The sequence below is a fragment of the Setaria italica genome, chromosome VI, assembly GCF_000263155.2.
Source record: "Setaria italica strain Yugu1 chromosome VI, Setaria_italica_v2.0, whole genome shotgun sequence".
NCBI classification, from domain to species: domain Eukaryota; kingdom Viridiplantae; phylum Streptophyta; class Magnoliopsida; order Poales; family Poaceae; genus Setaria; species Setaria italica.
Genome location: NC_028455.1, coordinates 5484018 through 5502438, shown reverse-complemented (window position 1 = coordinate 5502438; position 18421 = coordinate 5484018). Strand labels below are relative to the sequence as shown.

At 43.8% G+C, this 18421-nt stretch overlaps 1 protein-coding gene across 4 annotated transcripts; it reads right to left on the bottom strand.

Annotated features, from left to right (window-relative positions):
* Window positions 1–3788: 3788 nt before the first annotated feature.
* On the bottom strand, window positions 3789–9994 carry LOC101757873. Of its 4 annotated transcripts, none has more exons than XM_004972808.3 (15): window positions 9931–9994; window positions 9625–9844; window positions 9377–9475; window positions 9168–9269; window positions 8948–9075; window positions 8598–8867; window positions 8267–8433; window positions 7723–7763; window positions 5835–5915; window positions 5623–5751; window positions 5415–5539; window positions 5069–5341; window positions 4576–4709; window positions 4403–4489; window positions 3789–4318 (listed from the first exon to the last, which is right to left on the bottom strand). In XM_004972808.3, the coding sequence occupies exons 3-15, from the start codon at window positions 9462–9464 to the stop codon at window positions 4177–4179; spliced, it is 1767 nt and encodes a 588-aa protein (XP_004972865.1). In that variant the 5' UTR covers window positions 9465–9475; window positions 9625–9844; window positions 9931–9994; the 3' UTR covers window positions 3789–4176. The 4 variants fall into 4 exon arrangements, with proteins under 4 accessions (XP_004972865.1, XP_004972866.1, XP_004972868.1 ...); XM_004972809.3 differs by having other exon boundaries at window positions 9731–9844; XM_004972811.3 differs by lacking the exons at window positions 9168–9269; window positions 9377–9475 and having other exon boundaries at window positions 9731–9844.
* Between the last annotated feature and the right edge of the window lie 8427 nt (window positions 9995–18421).

Sequence of the window (18421 nt, the reverse complement as noted above, 5' to 3'; positions counted from 1 at the left end):
CCAAAACATGTTAAGATGAAGTACAAAGAAACATCAGCAAGATCAAGGTGTCTCAAAAAAAGAAATTCAAGTACAAAGATAACAATTGCATTAAAAAAGGCACTTATTACAATAATGTTTGTAGTAGACAGTTCCAAAAATTACATAAGCAAAACATACACAAACTACAAACTAGAGGAATCAAACTAGACTAATTATTATTAGTATAAGCAACCCACATTTGGTGTGCGATCTGATCTCTTAGAGTACTGCCATCATTTGACTCCGCTTCACTTGGATAGTTGTTGTCCCCCTTCGGCACGTCAACAAATTGATCTGTTGGGATATACTCTGGTTGGTCATCCAGCCACCCATCTTGACCATTTTTCCCTCTAATTATATTGTGAAATGCAATTGCTACAGCTGCAATCTTGAATTTATTTTCTATGAGATGGAAAAGTGCCTACTTTCAGAATCGGGAACCTCTTCTTTAGAACACCAATGGCCCTCTTTATATGGTTGCGAAGCAATGCATGGTGATGGTTAAACAATTCTTTGTAGTTTGCATAACCACTTTCAAACGAACGACGCCTTCTAAACTCACTGAGATGGTACCGAACTCCTCGATATGGGGCAATGATGATGTATTTGCGTACCCACCATCTACAAATCTACAATATAGAACTTTCTCTCTGACACAATAAATCCTTTGCTAACAGCACATCTAAGGACTTCTGCATCTGATGCTGACCCTTCCCATCCACATGAAATGAATTTGAAGTTAAGGTCAAAGTTGCAGGCTAACATACCATTATGTGATAGGGTTCCTTTCCTATTTCTGTAGGGAGGGGTCTTGTCTTCTACGATGGTGATTGGTATATGAGTGCCACCAATTGTACCAATGCAATTCTGCATGGAAGGAAAAAAAATAAGGACTTGGAACGCAAGGAAAGAAAAGATTGGGGAAAGTATTATGCACACCTGAAAGAAGGACATAAAACGAGGATCTGTCGCGATTTTGATGAGTTTGGAATGAACTTGGAAGTCTCACAAATCGATGAGTTGAGGCAGGAATTATTTTGAAAACTCCTGTTATTTTCCGATGGATTGTCTCGCCGTTGCGTTGAAAAGCTTTCTATAGCCTTTAGTTGCTAGCATTGTGTGAGAGCATAAACATGAACATCCCAATCTGCTTCTCAACAGCAACACCTCGTGTGTCATGGAGCAAATTCTCTCTTCTAAGAAAGTCCGTTGTGGCTTTAAATATTTCAGGCTCCATTCGAAACTGAACTTTACACCAACTTGGGTGCCCTTCAATGATTTCCTTAACCTTTTTGGCACTAAGAAGAGAAGATGTGTGCACAAGTATTTTCTTTTCTTGTAGCTACGGAATTATGGCAGGAACAAGTACAAAAAATAGCTCATCATCCTCTTCCTCCTCCTCCAACAAGAACCGCCTAACTTGCTCCTCCTAAGATTCCATTATCTAGTGTATTGTAACCCATCAAATAGAACAATAAGAGAAATCAGGCTAACAAATCAATATAGTAACCCAACAAATAGAACAATAAGAATGTGTGTTCATGACCCCTAAAAGTATCCCTGAAAAAAGGGTTATGTCAATGTGCACCATTGCTGCGGGGTTTTTTTTGTACTCAGGCTAGCTGCATGGTGTATATATAGGGAAAAGAGGAAGATAATGTTGCTTGGTCTTAGCAATCAGCGGTCAGCATGCAAACAGATTGGAACTACTAGTAATGAAACAAAAAGGAAAAAAAAATAGATGGGATCTAGTAGTAAAATGGTGCTATTTCTCTATCATTATAGTTCAGATCATGCTGTGAAAAATATAACTGAACAATAGTTCTGAAATAACTTATTTAGTTCTAGTGGAAATGTTGCTATAACGGATAAACCTATGTAGACCAATATTTATTTATTTTGGGATTCTTAGCCCACCAACATGGCTAAGCAAGTAGGAACCACAGTATTCAGAATCATATTTAACTTCGGTAAAAGTATAAAAAGGTACCACAACCAGCTTTTCTCTTTAAATTTTTGAACATCTAGCACTACCTACTCTACTCTGCAAAATGGAGCAAGAAGACAGAATAATGAAGTAGCAATGGCAATCATTGTCAATCTGAATCTACATTCAAGCTCTGTTCTTGCAAAAAGCTCTCCCTACAAGATTCCAGTTATTATTCAGCAAGATAATGAGAGAACTTTGTCTATCTATATCATGTAATCAACATCAACTAGGCCTCTTTTGAGGTTAATGTGGCAGAGCTTTCAGCTTAAATATTTCCAGAACATGAACTGTTCACAGCATTTGGAAGATACAGATACTTGTCCAGCATAAATAAACATTTACAGGACTGATGAAACCAAAATTCACAGTTAGTCATCATTCACTTGGGCCAAGAGAAAGGAAACCTGTAAATGAGATGCTTATCGTTTAGGAAATACGAACGATTGCATTTCAATCTTATAACCCGGATGCCAAATATCTAAATTGTGCAACTTGGGTAGCTGCACACAGAAACTAGCACAAGTAATGGCCCCTCCCTACTTCCAAACATACTAGGATCAAAATGAACATTCCTACAACAGAAATGGGACAACTTCCTACCGGATCTTTGCGTATTTGTACACATTTCAGCATCAAAAGCTCTTATAGACAAAAGAAAAGAGCAAAAGGCGGCATCTGATGGCTGATGGGGAGGTGGAGGTGGTAGGGGAGTCCGAACCTAGCAAGTCCGCCGCCGTAGAAACTGCGTCAGGTCGTCATTCGCTTGTGTCTGCAGCTTTTCCTCCCCAAGATCTGCAAGAAATTTTGCGACTGTGAGGTGAGGTGAGAAAAGGAGAGGAGAAACCCTAGCATGGTAAGGAGAGGCTGGCGAAGGAGGACTTACCTGATGCAGAGGTGGTGGAGGAGACCGCAGCGAGGGGCGCGCGATGGCGGAGGACTGCAGACGATTGCAGCACCGAGGGCGAGCACGAAGAAGATGAGCGAGCTGACGGAGGTGAGGAAGACGACGAAGGCGGAGCAGGCGATGAGGTCCCCGAGCACCTCTTTGTCGGAGAAGGTGCGCCCGAATGCGGCGAGTGGTGACTGCAGCGGCAGGAAGTCGAGTCGGGGGCGTGACGGGGAAAATCGCCAGGCCACGGCAGGTTAGGTCTGTTTCCGCGCGGATGTTGGGCTCGCTCGGGCTGGAAAACTCCCCGCAGGCTTGGGTTGGAAAGATCACGCGTGGAAGGTTTCCGCGTGGGCTTCCTCCGCAGGGAAAAGGTCAGGAACCCCGCAGGGAAGCGGGCAACTTTAACATATAGCAAACACAGTATTGGTAAGACAAGACCACATCACTAAATCTAGTTTTGCAAAATTCACTCCAAACGTGAATAAATGGCGCATGCAAACACCCCCCTCCCCCCCAATGGCCAGCAGTCACATCGTCCAGCAGATTTTTCCTTGGCACCTTATTCCTCTCTCCTCGTAGCACCACCTAAAAACAAACGCTGAAGCTGCCCTTACAGACGGACGGCAAATGGCGACAACGTGGCCGGGCTGAGGGGGCGCCGCAGGCACCCCGGAACCGGAAGGAGAGTCTATGAACAACCAGCAGCCATGCGGCCCCCTCTGCAGCAAACGCAAGCAGGCGAATGTGTGGATGGTGCCCCTCAGCCTGCAACTTCTAGGGATCTTAGTGAAAAGTTTGTGCTGGTCTATTTATTGGCAGAGACCCTTCCAAATGGTGCTGTCACTCAATGGAACTGTTCTATATGTAAGGAACCAAACAGTTTGCATAAAGGATTCCAAAGCCCAAATATGCCCAAAAGGCATAGATCCTCAGTCACTAATTATATGGGCCCCACATGTCAGCGAGGGTAACATTTGAAGTCACTCAGAGGATCCATTCTAAATATGTTGGCAGATTTCCAACACAGAACATTGATTTGTGCCCAAAAGGCCAAAACAGTACTTGACAGACCCCCAGGCAGCTAATTAACCGGTCTTCACGAACTACCACTGCATGCCAAACATAGCACCAAATAATTACAAGATACAAACGAAGCGCATATCACAAACTTCAGCAAGCCACGGGTTACATCTGCCATCTCAAACCAGCAATAATATGGAGATTGTGAGACCCAATCAAGGGCGTAACTGCATCTAAAAGAGCTCGAGTTTCGCATCTAAAAGAGCACGACTTTCCTTCCCCTGATGTAACCGTATCTCCGCTTGCGGCCAGATTTGGGTTCAAAGCCCAACTCATCATCAGATTTATCCTCATCCCTATCCTCAAGATGGCACCAGCGAGGCATGGGCACAGGCCACCTGCAGTTAAATTCAAATGAAAATAATTTATGTCCAAAACTTGACCCCAGCTTAACATATAGTAACATGCATCAGAATACCAACCTGTTTAACTTAGTATTCCTATCTTTATTCATTTTCCAGAAAGGCGAACCAGAGGGATCACTATCATTGCCAACTTCACCAAATTTACTGTCAACATACCAAAAAAAATATTATGCTTCAGCAAGCTTCTTAAAATGTACCAAAAAAGAACAATGTGATATGCACTTGAATACCTTTTTGTTTCAAACGATGTTAGAATTTCGCAAATGTCCTCCCAAAACAGGAAAGGGGTTCCTATTCTCTGATCATAGAAGTTCATGCCAATGACATCCCCATCAAGATTAACAAGAGGGCCCCCAATCCCAACCTAGAAAGTTGACATGAACAAGCTGTGATTTCTATTCCAAATAGGTATTGCTAGGCAACTCATTCCAATGCAACTATATACTTCCTTTGCTCAGAAATACAAGGCGTATTTTGTCCGTACAAATTCAAGTTTTGACCATTGATTAAACCAATAATATCTAGGTTGTCAAAAAAATAATGATACTGTTAGATTCAGATTCCAAAGTACTTTCTCATGGCCATATGTTGTAACTACAAGCAAAATAATGTCAGGGGAATTTACGGTAAAAGCTCGCTTTTAGACAGTCAAATTATGCCTTGTAAAAAACATTAGTATTTACTATCACCATGAAAAATGAGGCAATAAAAATACAAGATTACCTTACTGATTTTACATGTGGAACGTGCGAGGAAATCGCAATCAAGGGTGCCTGTCCAGGAAACCAGATTCCCAATAGTAGCCATTAGCGCTCCTGATTTGAAGCAACGCCCTACAGCTGCTACTTTAAAAGACTTTGACTCTGTCCAAAAAAGCTCAGTATTTGATGCACAAGGAGCAGGGTAATCCTTGACACTGACTAGAGCAACGTTGTAATGTAGACTATAATGCTGCAACGTCCCTTCTATGCATTGATTCTCAAGCAACACTTCAATCTGCAAATAATACAGTGATGAGATTTAAGCAGAACCTTAAAAGAACAGCTGTTGCAGAACAATGAGCACCAACCCTCAAGTTTTCAACAATCTTGTTCTCATCACCAGAATTTCTAACCAAGCTTGCTGATGTCAAAATTATCGTAGATACATTCCACTCAATAGAAAAACCCGTGCATGCAAAAAACCTTTTTTCTCCTGTGTACCATGATTCTGGTTATCAGCTAGTTTGTACTCAAAACAGAAATGAAACAGTAAATGGCACGTCAATGTAAAATCACCATCGTATGAAGCCAGTGCAACAATATTGCGATTTATGTTAGAAGCTCTTTTGCTGAATTTTCTCCAAACACCTTCACCATGCATGTCGCCAAAAGTTTCTTCAAAAGTATTTACCAAAATCATGCCATCTGGAGAAATATACATTGTTGGATAGTTGTTAGTGGTACAGGAGAACTGTAAAAGGTCAGCAAAATTAGAAGCACTTACTCACCTCCTAACATGGAGGATGGTAACTTAGGGTAACCCATGGAGTCTAGATCTAACAGTTCCTGGTTGACAAAAGCTCCATGTACTGGTGCAACAAAGGTCAAGTGATCAGTGCTGACAAATACTAAAGGAAAAAAGTCTAGATTAAAAAAAACTTGACCTCAGGGGGGAGACGACCCCTGGGCTTTGTTTTAAGAAGCAGTACCAGGCTTCGAACATGGACTGGCAAGGGGGTTTCAACGACCCCGCAAGTTCACTGCTCTAACCAGTATAACTCATGAGAAGCTGGTAGGAAAAAGTCTAAATTACTCCCTCCAACTATGGATCAAGTCCACATGACTTCCTAAATTATAAAACAGTTTACTTGACCCCCGGGGTTTCCAAAACCAGCACACTTTTCACCTTTGACACCCAGCTAAAACCAGTTTTGGCCACCTGGACGGTGGATTTGCTTGTTTTGATGACTAGGATGGCCACATCATCATCCATTGTCCACATCTGCTCTCGGCGTCTTCCTCTTGTTGCCGCCACCCTCATCCTCATGCGTTCTGATGCGGCACGGTGCAATCCGCTGCTTACCTGCCACAGCAGCTAACTGCAATGCCACGTGCTGGCCCACATGCCCGCTCGCTGCAGCTGCCCGCTTCCTCGCGCTGCCAGTGCAGCCTGCCGTAACCTTGACCCAATGCTCGGGGTAATGCACATGGATTCAGCAGTGGCACCACCAGCTCCTTACTCCCTGGCCGCGTCCTCTCTTCCCGTAAGTTGTGAGTGGTGCCGTTAACTGTCAAGCGCAACAGACGAGGCACCACTGGCGATTTACTCCCTCATGCAGTAAGCGCACGTGGCGCGGGTGAGTGTAAGCCAGCAACGGCGTCGTGGAGAGAGAGAAGTGGCATGGCCGTGGCGTGCTGCTGATGTGCTTGCCCTGCTCTCGTTGGAGGCAAGAATGGAGAGAGTAGGGAGGGATCGAACTTGCTTTGCTGTGGTTGTTGTTGCTCTGGTGGGGTTGATTAGGAAGAGACGAGGAGTAGAATTGCTTGGTGGTGGCTGATTCAAGTCTTGGGGAGAAAAGTTGTGGGCCATGGTTTGGGATTTGGCCAAGAGCAGCAGGAGGATCCGATCGCATTGGGGTTTTCTGGTGCTTTACGTTTGGGGGTGGAGGGAGTAAGATGTGGTTTGCGGTTGCTGCTTGAATTGGTACTGGCATGTGCTTGGTCTGCGCTGATTGGAAGGAAGGGAAGCGGATAAGCTGCAGCAGCATGCCTCTTGTTCGTGGGAGGAGAAGCAAGAAGAGAAAGAGGAGCTTCAGCTCTGGTGGCCTGCGGTGGAAGAAGAGAGCAGGAGAGGGGTGACGGCAGCAGCTAAGGAGGGGAGAGAAGAAGAGAGGGTAGAGCTGGCAGCAGATGGTTGATGATGTGGCCATTCCGTTCATCGAAACAAGCAAACCCACGTGGCGAAACCGGTTTTAGTTGGGTGTCAAAAATGAAAAATGAGCTGGTTTTAGAAGTTCTAGAAATTTAGGGGGTTAAGTAAATCGATTTATAGTTTAGGTGGTTATGTGGACTTGGTACATAGTTGAAGGGAATAATTTGGACTTTTTCCTATACTAATAGTATACACGGAAAGTAAATTCACAAAATTCTGCGCACAACGATCAGCATGTAACACTAGTTATATCATGATAACAACCTGAGCAACAATTCACATTAGAATTTAGAGTGCATGAACATACCCAAGATGTAATGTACATATGCCCTGATAAGATCTAAAAATATAAGGGTACAAGTGAAAGGGCCAGACTAGTTGATATACAAATGTAAACTCTAGACTTGCACAGCTTCTAAATAGGTATGAATTTTAAGCAGTCTGAGGAATGCTTGCGCACTCACCTTCTGGATGGCTGTTATATTTCTCACATACGGGTCCAATCCTGCAGAACATAAAATGACTAGTTGACTACTAACCAAAAAAGTAAAATGGATCAAACCCATGCATTAATACGCAAAATGGTGCCAAAACCTACATGGTAGAATCATAGGCAAGTAACAAGATAGAGAAAAGAGGACCTCAAGTCACGTGGAAAATGTTTCATGAAAACACATGATCATAATGCACATTCCAAGACACATACAGTTTTCAAGATTGGCACAAGAAATATTACTTACAGGACAACAGTGAATGCGTGATACATGCCAAAGGTAACCATATGTTGGTTGAGGTGGCAAAGAAACAAGTTAATATTAAAAGTAAACACTGAGAAGTGCAAAACTCAGATGCCATATAGGCTAAGGAACAGCAGCAAATGATCCAGATTATTGCATGCATATGTTGTCTGGCACGCAAAAGGGCTAACCATATAAGCTCTTTTAGGAGAAGAGTTAAGGTAGAATAGAGCAGGTGAACTAATCAAGGGCACATATCGATTAGACATACCTGTAAACCTTTGCAAGACCAGTCTTCTTTTCCTGGGATGTCCAGTAATGCTCCAGATGCTTGAGAATTGTGCCCCATGGTAGGAAAACGGCTCTTCTCATGGTCAAAAAAAGGTTCATGCCAACAACCGTCCCATCAATAGAATGAACTGGCCCACCCTCCCAAGCCTAATACCATAATAAAGGTGACAGGCAACAAGGGTTACATTTGAACAAAATGAGGTTGTATAGAACAACAGTTAAATATATAATAAAAAATCATTTTTATTGCCTCCATGCAAAACAGCATAACAGAAATAGAATAAAATGCTGATATCGTCATGCAAGTGTACCTCTGAGATTTTACAATCAAGATCTTCATCATCCTCAGATACCCTTGAATCATCATCCAGTTCCACACTCTTGGTCACTATTTCACCACAGACGCCACGCCCTATAGCTACTAATATCTCACCGTGGGCCAGAATTTCCGGTGCACTTTGGAAAGGTCCAACTTGAACATCAAGGAAGGCATGGACATTGACAACAGCAAAGTTGTGATCTAAATCAAATTCACCCACAATCCCCATATGCACTTCATTGCCTTCATGTCGCACTTCAATCTACAAAACAATAAGGCAAGAAATGAGCACACAATTATCTGAACTAAGCAAATCAGTAAAGGATGATTGTCAGAGCCAACCTTTAAGTCATCATGGTCTTCGTTTGTACCATCGAGGGCTCTGACCAAACTTGCAGAAGTCAGAAACCTTGTAAGGTGACCCTGATGTTCCATAGCTATGCCCGAGCATGAAAATAAGATTCTGTCTCCTACAGAAGATCGCAATTTAAATTATTTATAACTGGTGGCGTTTCAATATATATTTGTTGAACAACTGAGACGACTAAGCATATATAATCACCATCGCACAAAGTAATAGAGGAAACACGTTTAGATAAATATGATTTTAGCCCATCACTGAGCCCAGACCGAACATCTTGATTAGAGTCCCCAAGGAAGCGACCTAGTTGAAGGAAATAAAACATTAAGGCAACTGTGAACAGTGAATAATCAAATAAAGCTCTGAAAATGTGGGGGAAACCTAGCAGAAAAGAGGAAGATCTAGCAGACCTGAGAACAATGATTCATTCTTGCAAGCTCTTCTGTTCTTGCGAATGCGTTTAGTGAGATCAGCACCACCCCTCTTAGCTTTCCGCATCTTTTTCAAGACTGGAGCAGAACTTTCTTTTAGAAATTAAACAATAGGGCAAAATGTGGGGCCATAAACGGTGAATCAACAATATAAAACTATAACCGAGAAACTAATCAGAACACTAATAATGGCCGTAATATGTCAGGGTTGCTGGTGCTTGACTTGCCTGAAACACCAACATTGATAATTTTGGTTGGGGTCCCAGAAGGTGGTCAGATAGCATCATTTCTTAGCTCAACTATCAGCTATCAACTATAGCATGGAGTACTGACATGTGCACTGTTACACCTGATGTCTAGGTGCCAACTTGCTCCCTCAAATCAGATGAACATGAAGATCTCTCCTTCAGTGAAGTAGTTGTCGCTGGTGTTAACTGGTCCAACGATCTGCAACACAGTCACAGAAGTAAGAAACAGATCAATTATATAAGCTCAGTGAAGCAACGGAGGAGCAAAAAAAGATGGCCACTTACCTGCCTCAGTGTCTCGCGGGCGAGGGCGGCCGGCGGCGCTCGCGGGCGAGGGGGCCGAGGGGCGGGCGGCGCTCGCGGGGGAGGGGGCGACGGGCGCGGGCGGCCGGCGGCGCTCGCCGCTCGCGGGCGACAGGGCGAGGGGGGCGGGCGGCCGGCGCCCGGCGGCGCTCGCGGGCGACAGGCGGAGGCGGACTGGGCGAGGGGGCGACGGGGATTTGGGGCTGGGGGTGCGGGCGTGCGGTGCACTGGCCGGGAGACGGGGAGAGAACGGAGAGTTATATAGTTATTGTTGTGGGTCCGGGCTAGTTTTTAAGGACGAAATGTATACTTCGGACCTTAGGTTAGCGGGGAAGTATAAATCCATCCTCGCACCCGTCATGTGTTAGGTCTTAGAACCCGAGATCTGTAGGGAAATTCCGGATCCGCCCCCGCTCCCGTCAAGGTTTACCATCACTAGTGCTACGACATATTTAGGTGCCGTGTTAATAGCAAATCATACCCACCCATGGATCCTAGATGGATAGGATTTGTACGGGCTCATCCAATTAGCAATGTTTAGAAACATTCCTAGAAAAAGTAAAATGTTACAAAGTAAGTCCTAATCCATGGCACATTCACATCGAAACATTACATCAATTTTCACCATGGTTTGAAAGAGAGAAGGAGAAAAAATGCCGTGTGTCAGTCGATCTTTCGTCCTCCCACCAGCAAACCTACACCGTCTGACTTCACAACGGTGTCAAATATGCCGGAACTTCCGGTGTTGGAACTTCCAACAACAGATAAAGCACTATACGAATTTCAAATGCAAACTTTTTTTAACAGAATCTATTTGAATCAAAAGTTCATCAAAGATGTAGATATACTTCTACAGGTGATCCCTACAAGAGAAAACTCACAAACTCATGGATATATAGGGACCAAACAAGTTCTAAGTTAACAAGAACTTGAAAAACACAATAAACATACGAGACAAATGATTTTGTTTACCGAAGTTCACTCCCACAAAGAAAACTATATCTCCGTTGAGAAGCTCACAAAGAGTCGGATCCTCACTAACCCTTTACATCTCCCAATAAACCACAAAAGAAGATTAGGTCAGTCATTATGAATCCTCCAAGAGGATGGGCAATACAAATTTTCTGAGTGCACCATAACGAGAGGGAGCTCAAACAGGCAGTGCCAAACTGTCTAGAAGCAAGCTTCAAGGGTAAAAAATGTGAATCGAAGACCAAAGATGCTTCAAGTGCTCTTGAGATGAACAAGATTGACCTCACACTCAAAGCTAGAATCACACACCTCAAACCTTCCTCTCACCTAAGCCCTAGCTCAAATATCTTAAGGATTAGCTCAAGAAGGGAGTAGGAGGGAATATTGAATGCTCAAGGAGGTGTTTATTTCAGGTTAGGTTAGCAACAAAGGAAGAGAGAGGTGAGGGGGTATAAATACCCAACCCCCAAAACCTAGTTGTTAATGTGGTGTTAAAGTGCCTGTCGCAACTTCCGACACATGGTCAGAACTTCCGATGCTATGAAAATAAAGTCTGCTAAGTACCCCTTGTCGAAAGCTTCCGACCCCACGTCAGAACTTCCGACACACACAGAAACTGTGAGAAACATGTTAATGTGCAAAGTTGTGGTGTCTCTTATGGGTGGTTAGCATCTCAAAATAACACTTTGACATCTCAAGCCAACCAGCCGCATCCCTTTACAGTACGGTGTTCCTATAGTCAATTTCAAAATTAAAAAAATATAAATCATTCTTCTTATATGCTCCAACACCATGCTTCAAAATATTTTGGGATCCTTCTTCATACCTTTGTATTTCTTTTGCTTTAAGCCTATCAATTTCTCAATAAAAATATTAGTCCCTTAATTATGCATGTAATCAACACCAAAAACCGTTCAGGGGCCAAGATGCACTTTCACTCCCGCGCTGCCTCGCCTCCACTATCAAATGAACCGCCGCCATTGGGCCATCCTTCAACCTGAAGCAGTGCAATGGCAAGCAATGGTGCAGGCACGTCTGGATGACAAGTGGAGGAAGGAAGAATGCTCGACAACCATTGGATTTAGTGACAGGCATGAATCTTAAAGCAGAAGTTCAATAAGAAATTATCTTCCGGAAGATGCATAGATTTTTCGAGCAAACAACAGCTCCGCACCTCTATCTACGGGTGCACACTGCAATGTTGCTGACATTAGTCCTACCTCGTGAGCCTCAAGAAGGAGGTGCGGAAAGACAAGATGGTAATTGGGTGAACGTGGTTGCCTGCCTAGGCTAGCGCACGGCTTCATGTTATATATGGAAAATTCCCAACAGATTACAATAGTTTGGACAATGTGTGACACAAGATATAGTTGATTTAAACCTCCTCTATCTATACAACATCTATTTGTAACTCAAGGTTTAACCAACATATCTATGTATCCAGAAACATCACGTTCATTTGATGTGTTAACATAAAACTCTTTTACAAGAGAGAAACCAAAACCTATCCTTTAACAGCCTCCCTCAATCTTAACCGGACTTGCTTCTAAGGTTTAGATTGCCTTTGAATTTTTCAAACTCCCGTACTAGAAGTGCCTTGGTGAAGCCATCCCCCAATTGGTCTTTTGATGGAATAAACCGAATCTCCAATTGCTTTCTTGCTACTCTTTCTCTCACAAAATAAAAGTCAATCTCAATATGTTTAGCAAGAGCATGAAAGGTAGGAATAGCTGCAAATAATTGCACCAAGATTATCACACCATAAATAAGGCGGTTCTTTTAATTTCGCACCCAACTCTAATAGTAAAGCTTCTACCCAAATAGTTTCGGCTGTAGCATTGGCCAATGATTTATACTTTACTTTAGTGCTTGATCTAGAGACAGTTGTCTAGCACTCCACGAAATTAAGTTCGGACCAAAATAAACAGCAAATCCACCAGTAGACCTTCTATCATCAATGCTACCAGCCCAATCCGCATCAGAGAAAGCACTTATCAAAGTAGAAGATGACTTGCATATCTCAAGCCCAATATTCAATGTTCCTTTCACATACCTTAGAATTCGTTTGACAGCCGCCCAATGAACAATTGTGGGAGCATGTAGAAATTGGCACCCTTTGTTAACAGCAAAAGCCAAATCAAGATGAGTATGAGTTAAATACTGCAAAACCCCAACAATACTGCAGTATTTTGTACCATCTTCTAATAATAATAATGTGCCATATTGACAGGATAATTTTTTGAGGCTGCCAAAGGTGTAGGAGAAGACTTAAAATTTGTCATGCCAACTCTTTTCAACACATCTAACTCATACTTTGTTTGTGACAGTATAATGCCTCCCTGAGTTGGTTTGACTTCAATGCCAAGAAAATAATTTGGATTACCCAAATCTTTAAGAGCAAAATCTTCCCGAAGATCTTTAAGCAAGGCTGAAATTGCATCCATGGACGACCCTGTCACTGTGATATCATCATCATATATGAGCATAAATCTGGTTGTGTTCGACTTGGAATAAATAAATAGTGTCGCATACGACTTGGATGCTCTAAACCTAAGATCAAGTAATTTTGAACTCAACTGTGAATACCAGGCCCTGGGAGCTTGCTTCAACCCATAAATAGCTTTATCCAACTTACAAATATAATTTGGAAATTTTGCATCCTCAAAGCTTGGAGGTTGTCTCATGTAAACATCTTCCTCAAGAACACCATGAAGAAATGCATTCTGAACATCTAGTTGCCTCAAACACCAACCTCTTGAGACGGCTAGAGTTAGCACAAGTCGAACAATAGCTATTTTCACAACAGGACTAAAAGTATATTCATAATCAATACCATATCTTTGCTTGAATCCTTTAGCGACCAATGTTTCTTTATAATGATCTATACTCCCATCAGCTTTTCGTTTCAATTTATACACCCACTTACAATCAATGAGATTGTTACCTTTAGAAGGAGGAACCAAATGTCAAGTCTTATTTTTGTGAATTGCCATAAGCTCCTCTTCCATTGCTTTTGTCCATCTATGATCCCCAAGTGCTCTTGTAGAGTATGTGGCTCGCCTATAGACGAGAAGAAACCATATCTGATAGTCCTATCAATATATTTTTTTATTTAATAATGCCACTTTGAGATCTAGTCCTTGGACGAGGAGTATTTGGCACTGGAAAGGATACAAACTCAGGTTTTGTAGTTAAATTCGGAGCTGTAGAAGATCCTAGCAGAACAATCCCCACTGACTCTGAGGTGCTGAGTGCAAGCGCGGGTGTGAAACCCGCCCGTCCATGTGCTCCACGAGTTGATTGGGGGCTGGGCACGCTCCCCGCCACGCGTGGCTCACCACATGGCTCATCAGGTGCAGCGCGCAGCTTGCCAGGTGTGGCACGACCCGCCGAGCTTGGCTCGCCCACCTGTCGCGTCCCACCACGCGGCTCACCAGGGACGGATGCGTGCGGCGACGCGTGTGGAGACCGCAGGGACGTGACTGGATCCCCTTGGGATTCAGTGCCTGTCAGGGCCGACACATCATCTTCGGTTCCCGTGCCTGCCGAATTTGCTTCATTATATGTAAAACTTTCTGTTTCTTGCCTATTTTGAATGATCTAGACATCATTTTGTGCCAAATTTTCTCCTGATCGCTCTTGCACATGTGACACAGCACTAGAACCATAATGTGGATTATGATCATCAGTAGTATTAGCATTACAACTTACATCCCCGGAGCTATTATTCAAAAGATGATCTGGTAAAAGATGGATTTCTTGACGGAGACGAGCACCAGCATTTTCATGCAGTGTTTCAAAGGGAAAAACAGATTCATCAAATATTACATCACGAGAGATATACACACAACTAGTAGGAATGTCAAGACACTTGAATCCTTTGTGAATAGAGTTATAACCAAGGAAGGCACATCTTTTTAAGTGGAAAGCAAGTTTTCTTGTGTTGAATGGCCGAAGATTTGCCCAACATGCACACCCAAAGACACGAAGAGCGGCATAGTTGGGTTTTTTCTGAATAAGAAGCTCTATTGGTGTGTGATAATTGATGATTTTTCTAGGCAGGATGTGTTAGCATTGATGTGTGATAAGTGGCAGCTAGGAAAGCTTCATCCCAAAATTTCAAGGGCATTGATGTGTTAGCAAGGAGAGCAAGCCCAACCTCTACTATATGCCTATGTTTTCTTTCTGCATAACCATTTTGTTGGTAAGCATGAGGACATGAAGCTCGATGGGAGATGCCAATTTTCTGGAAAAAAGAATGCAAGCCCTCATACTCTCCTCCCCAATCCGTTTGCATGGATAAAATCTTCCTATCAAACTTGTGCTCAACAAGGTTTTGGAAATTATGGAAGACTTGGAAAACTTGAGATTTTTTCGAAGCAAATAGATCCATGCATATTTACTACAGTTATCAATGAAGCTCACATAGTATGTATGTCTACCAACACATTCTGGAGCTAGACCCCATACATCGGAATGAATTAATTGGAGAGGAAAAGTAGACACATTATTGGAATTTGCATAAGGTAACTGATGGCTCTTGACTCTTTGACAAGGATCACAAACTGAGTTACTACTAGTATCATCTAGAAACGACAAATTATTGTTCTTCAAAACATGCCTAACAATAGGAAAAGATGGATGACCCAAATGACTATGCCATCTATACATGGACGGCTTATTAACTCCAAACGCTACTTTACTTGTGCTTGCTTCAGAAGAGCTGGGAACTAAGGGATAAAGGCCTCGTTCACACCTGCCTTGATGGAGAGTTTTCTTCATTGCCGATCCTTGATGCAAGAAAAATTTGGATGAAATTCAAGGAATATATTAATATCATAGGCAAGACGATGAACTGAAGCAAGGCTTTTATGGGCACTAGGAACATGCAAAATATTTTTCAATAAAAGATTGCGAGCTGGGGTATGTAAAGTTGAATGATCAATACTTCTAATTTTCATACCTGAATCATTCGCTGTGTGAACTTGATCATAACCGCCATACTTGTCATGTACCGTCATCTTGTCCAATTCATTGGTAATATGGCTGTCCCACCGCTGTCCATTTACCAGTTAGTATCAACACCATAGGTGGCTAAGCTTGACTTCTTGTTGTTTGATGGCTGAAAATCTTCTTCAAATCAATGCCAACATTCAATAGCAGTGTGATTTGTCCTACCGCATATCTGACACCGAGGTCTGCTTTACTGTTCTCCAGACTTGAAACTGCTTGTTGGATTTAGTAGCCTGGCAACCCACCGGGGGGTTACCCAAGTGGTTAATTTGTAGGTAGAGAGGATCGTGAGACCAAGAACTCGAAGGTAATCACAAGAACACGAGGATTCATATAGGTTTGGATCTCCGGAGAGTAATACCCTAGATCCTGTGTTTTGCTAGATTGTATTGCTGAGAGTTGACATGGGATGCCCTCAGGAGGCGCCCTTGGCTGCCTTATATTGGCTCACAGCCTAGGGTTACAAGTCGGTTTGAATCTAATCTAGCTAGTTGTTACATGGAAAGCAATCTGAGTCGGATTACAACAAGTATCCTGCAATAAACGAGCTGATTTGAATCGCCTAGCCTCCTTGACTTGTGCTCCAAGTATCATCACATCCTTGGCCCGCACGTTCTGGTCGGGCGGGCACACTTGTCAGGACCGACCAGTATCCTAGTCGGTGGGGACTATTAGGACATGAAGTTAGTGATGTGTGAGGCGACTTCAGACTTGTGAACTAGAGAAAACGTCCAACAAAAATACGAGAAGTCGTCTAAAATGACTAGGTAGTAGCGATAACCAGAAATGCTAGCAACGGGAGAAGTCCAAACATCACAGTGAACTAACTCAAAAGGAGCAGAGCTGCAAGAGCTGGAATGTGAGAAAGGTAACCGCACATGTTTCCCTAATTGACATGAATGACATAGAGTGTGACTGTCTTTATTGCAGGCAATAGATGAAGTCTGTCTAAGTGTAGCGATGGCGGCAGGACCAGGATGACCAAGACGGAGATGCCACAAACTAGAGGAGATAGCAAGGACGGCGTGCGGCGCTGCAAAGCTGGATGTTGGAGGCATGGTGTAAAGATTGCGACACTATTGCAGCGAAGAATCACGCATCTGGTCGGAAAATCCTTGACAGAAAACCAAAAGCGTCAAACTCTATGGTGCAGTTATTGTTCTTAGTAAACTGACAAACAGAAATCAGATTATGAATTAAAGAAGGGACAACAATGATATTGTTAAGGTGAAAGTGGGAGGTGGGGGTGGTGAGGGTGGAGTTGCCACGGCACATGACGGGAAGGGTGTGACCGTTACCGACAGTAATGGAGGAGTAAGAGGGAGGAAGGCAGGAAAGAAAAATACCATCCGAAGATGACATGTGGCCGGATGCACCTGAGTCAATGACCCAGCCGCCGTTCTGTAGCGCCATCTAGTTCAAGGCGGCAACCAGGCCCGCCTGATCCTAGGTTGGCACCTAAGGGGTCACCTGAACGGGGGTGTAGGTGGTGTGGGCCTATGGAGGGCGGCCGAGGAGGCTAGGGGCGTTAGCAGGCCAGCCCCCACCGCCCTGACTGCCGGCCTACTGGAAACCTGGGGCGCCGTAGGAGCTAGGCCCCGGACTGAAGTAGAACCACGGGCTGGTGGGCTATGGAGGCCCGCCGCCATGGAAGCCACCACCGCCAGGGGGTGCTTGGAAGCCGTCGCCGCCCTTCTTCTGCTGCCACTTCTTCTTGTCGCCGCTGCCACCGCTACTATTGGTACCACCACTGCCAATCTGGACAGAACCAGACGGCAGGCGACACCTGCATTTACAGCTAGAGGATGAAGATGATGAAGAGTTCTCGGCGAAGAGGGTGGTGGAGTTGGAGATCTTCTCCTTGTTGGCGAGGCAAAGTTCCTTCAGGGCGAGCATGTGTCGCGCCTGGGCGATGGATGGGAAGCTAGCGGTGGAATTGGTGATGTCATCGGTGGTATTGGAGAAGTGTGGGTTAAGGCCACGGAGGAGGTTCAGGACAAGCTGGGAGTCCTGTACAGGATGGCCGACGTCGTAGAGGGCGTCAGTGAGGGTCTTCATGCAGCTGTAGTACTCGATGATGGAGGAGTCGTCCTGTGTCATGGAGTGTAAGTCGTGGCTAAGAAAGATTGCTCGAAACTACTTGTTGGCGTGGAAGAGGCCCTCGATGGCGAGCCAAAGATCCCGGGCAGTCTGATCAAATAAGTGGGTCGAGACAGCTATACCATATTGGAGTATGGACTTTGGATAAGTATCTTCAGGTGTTGTTGATCAAGAATAGTAGAGGGAACCATTTCTAATGAAGGCTCAAAGTTAGCACCTTGTCACGGTAGACTGCACTACTGAATTTGTCTAAGTCTGAAACAGCAACATGTAGCCGAGTTTGGAGCCGATTTCAGAGAAATGTAGAGCAAAAGGTGTAAGTGTTTATGGGCAAAATGGAATCTTTGGAAGTTGTAGAACACAAATGGATGGAAGTTGGACTAAGAAG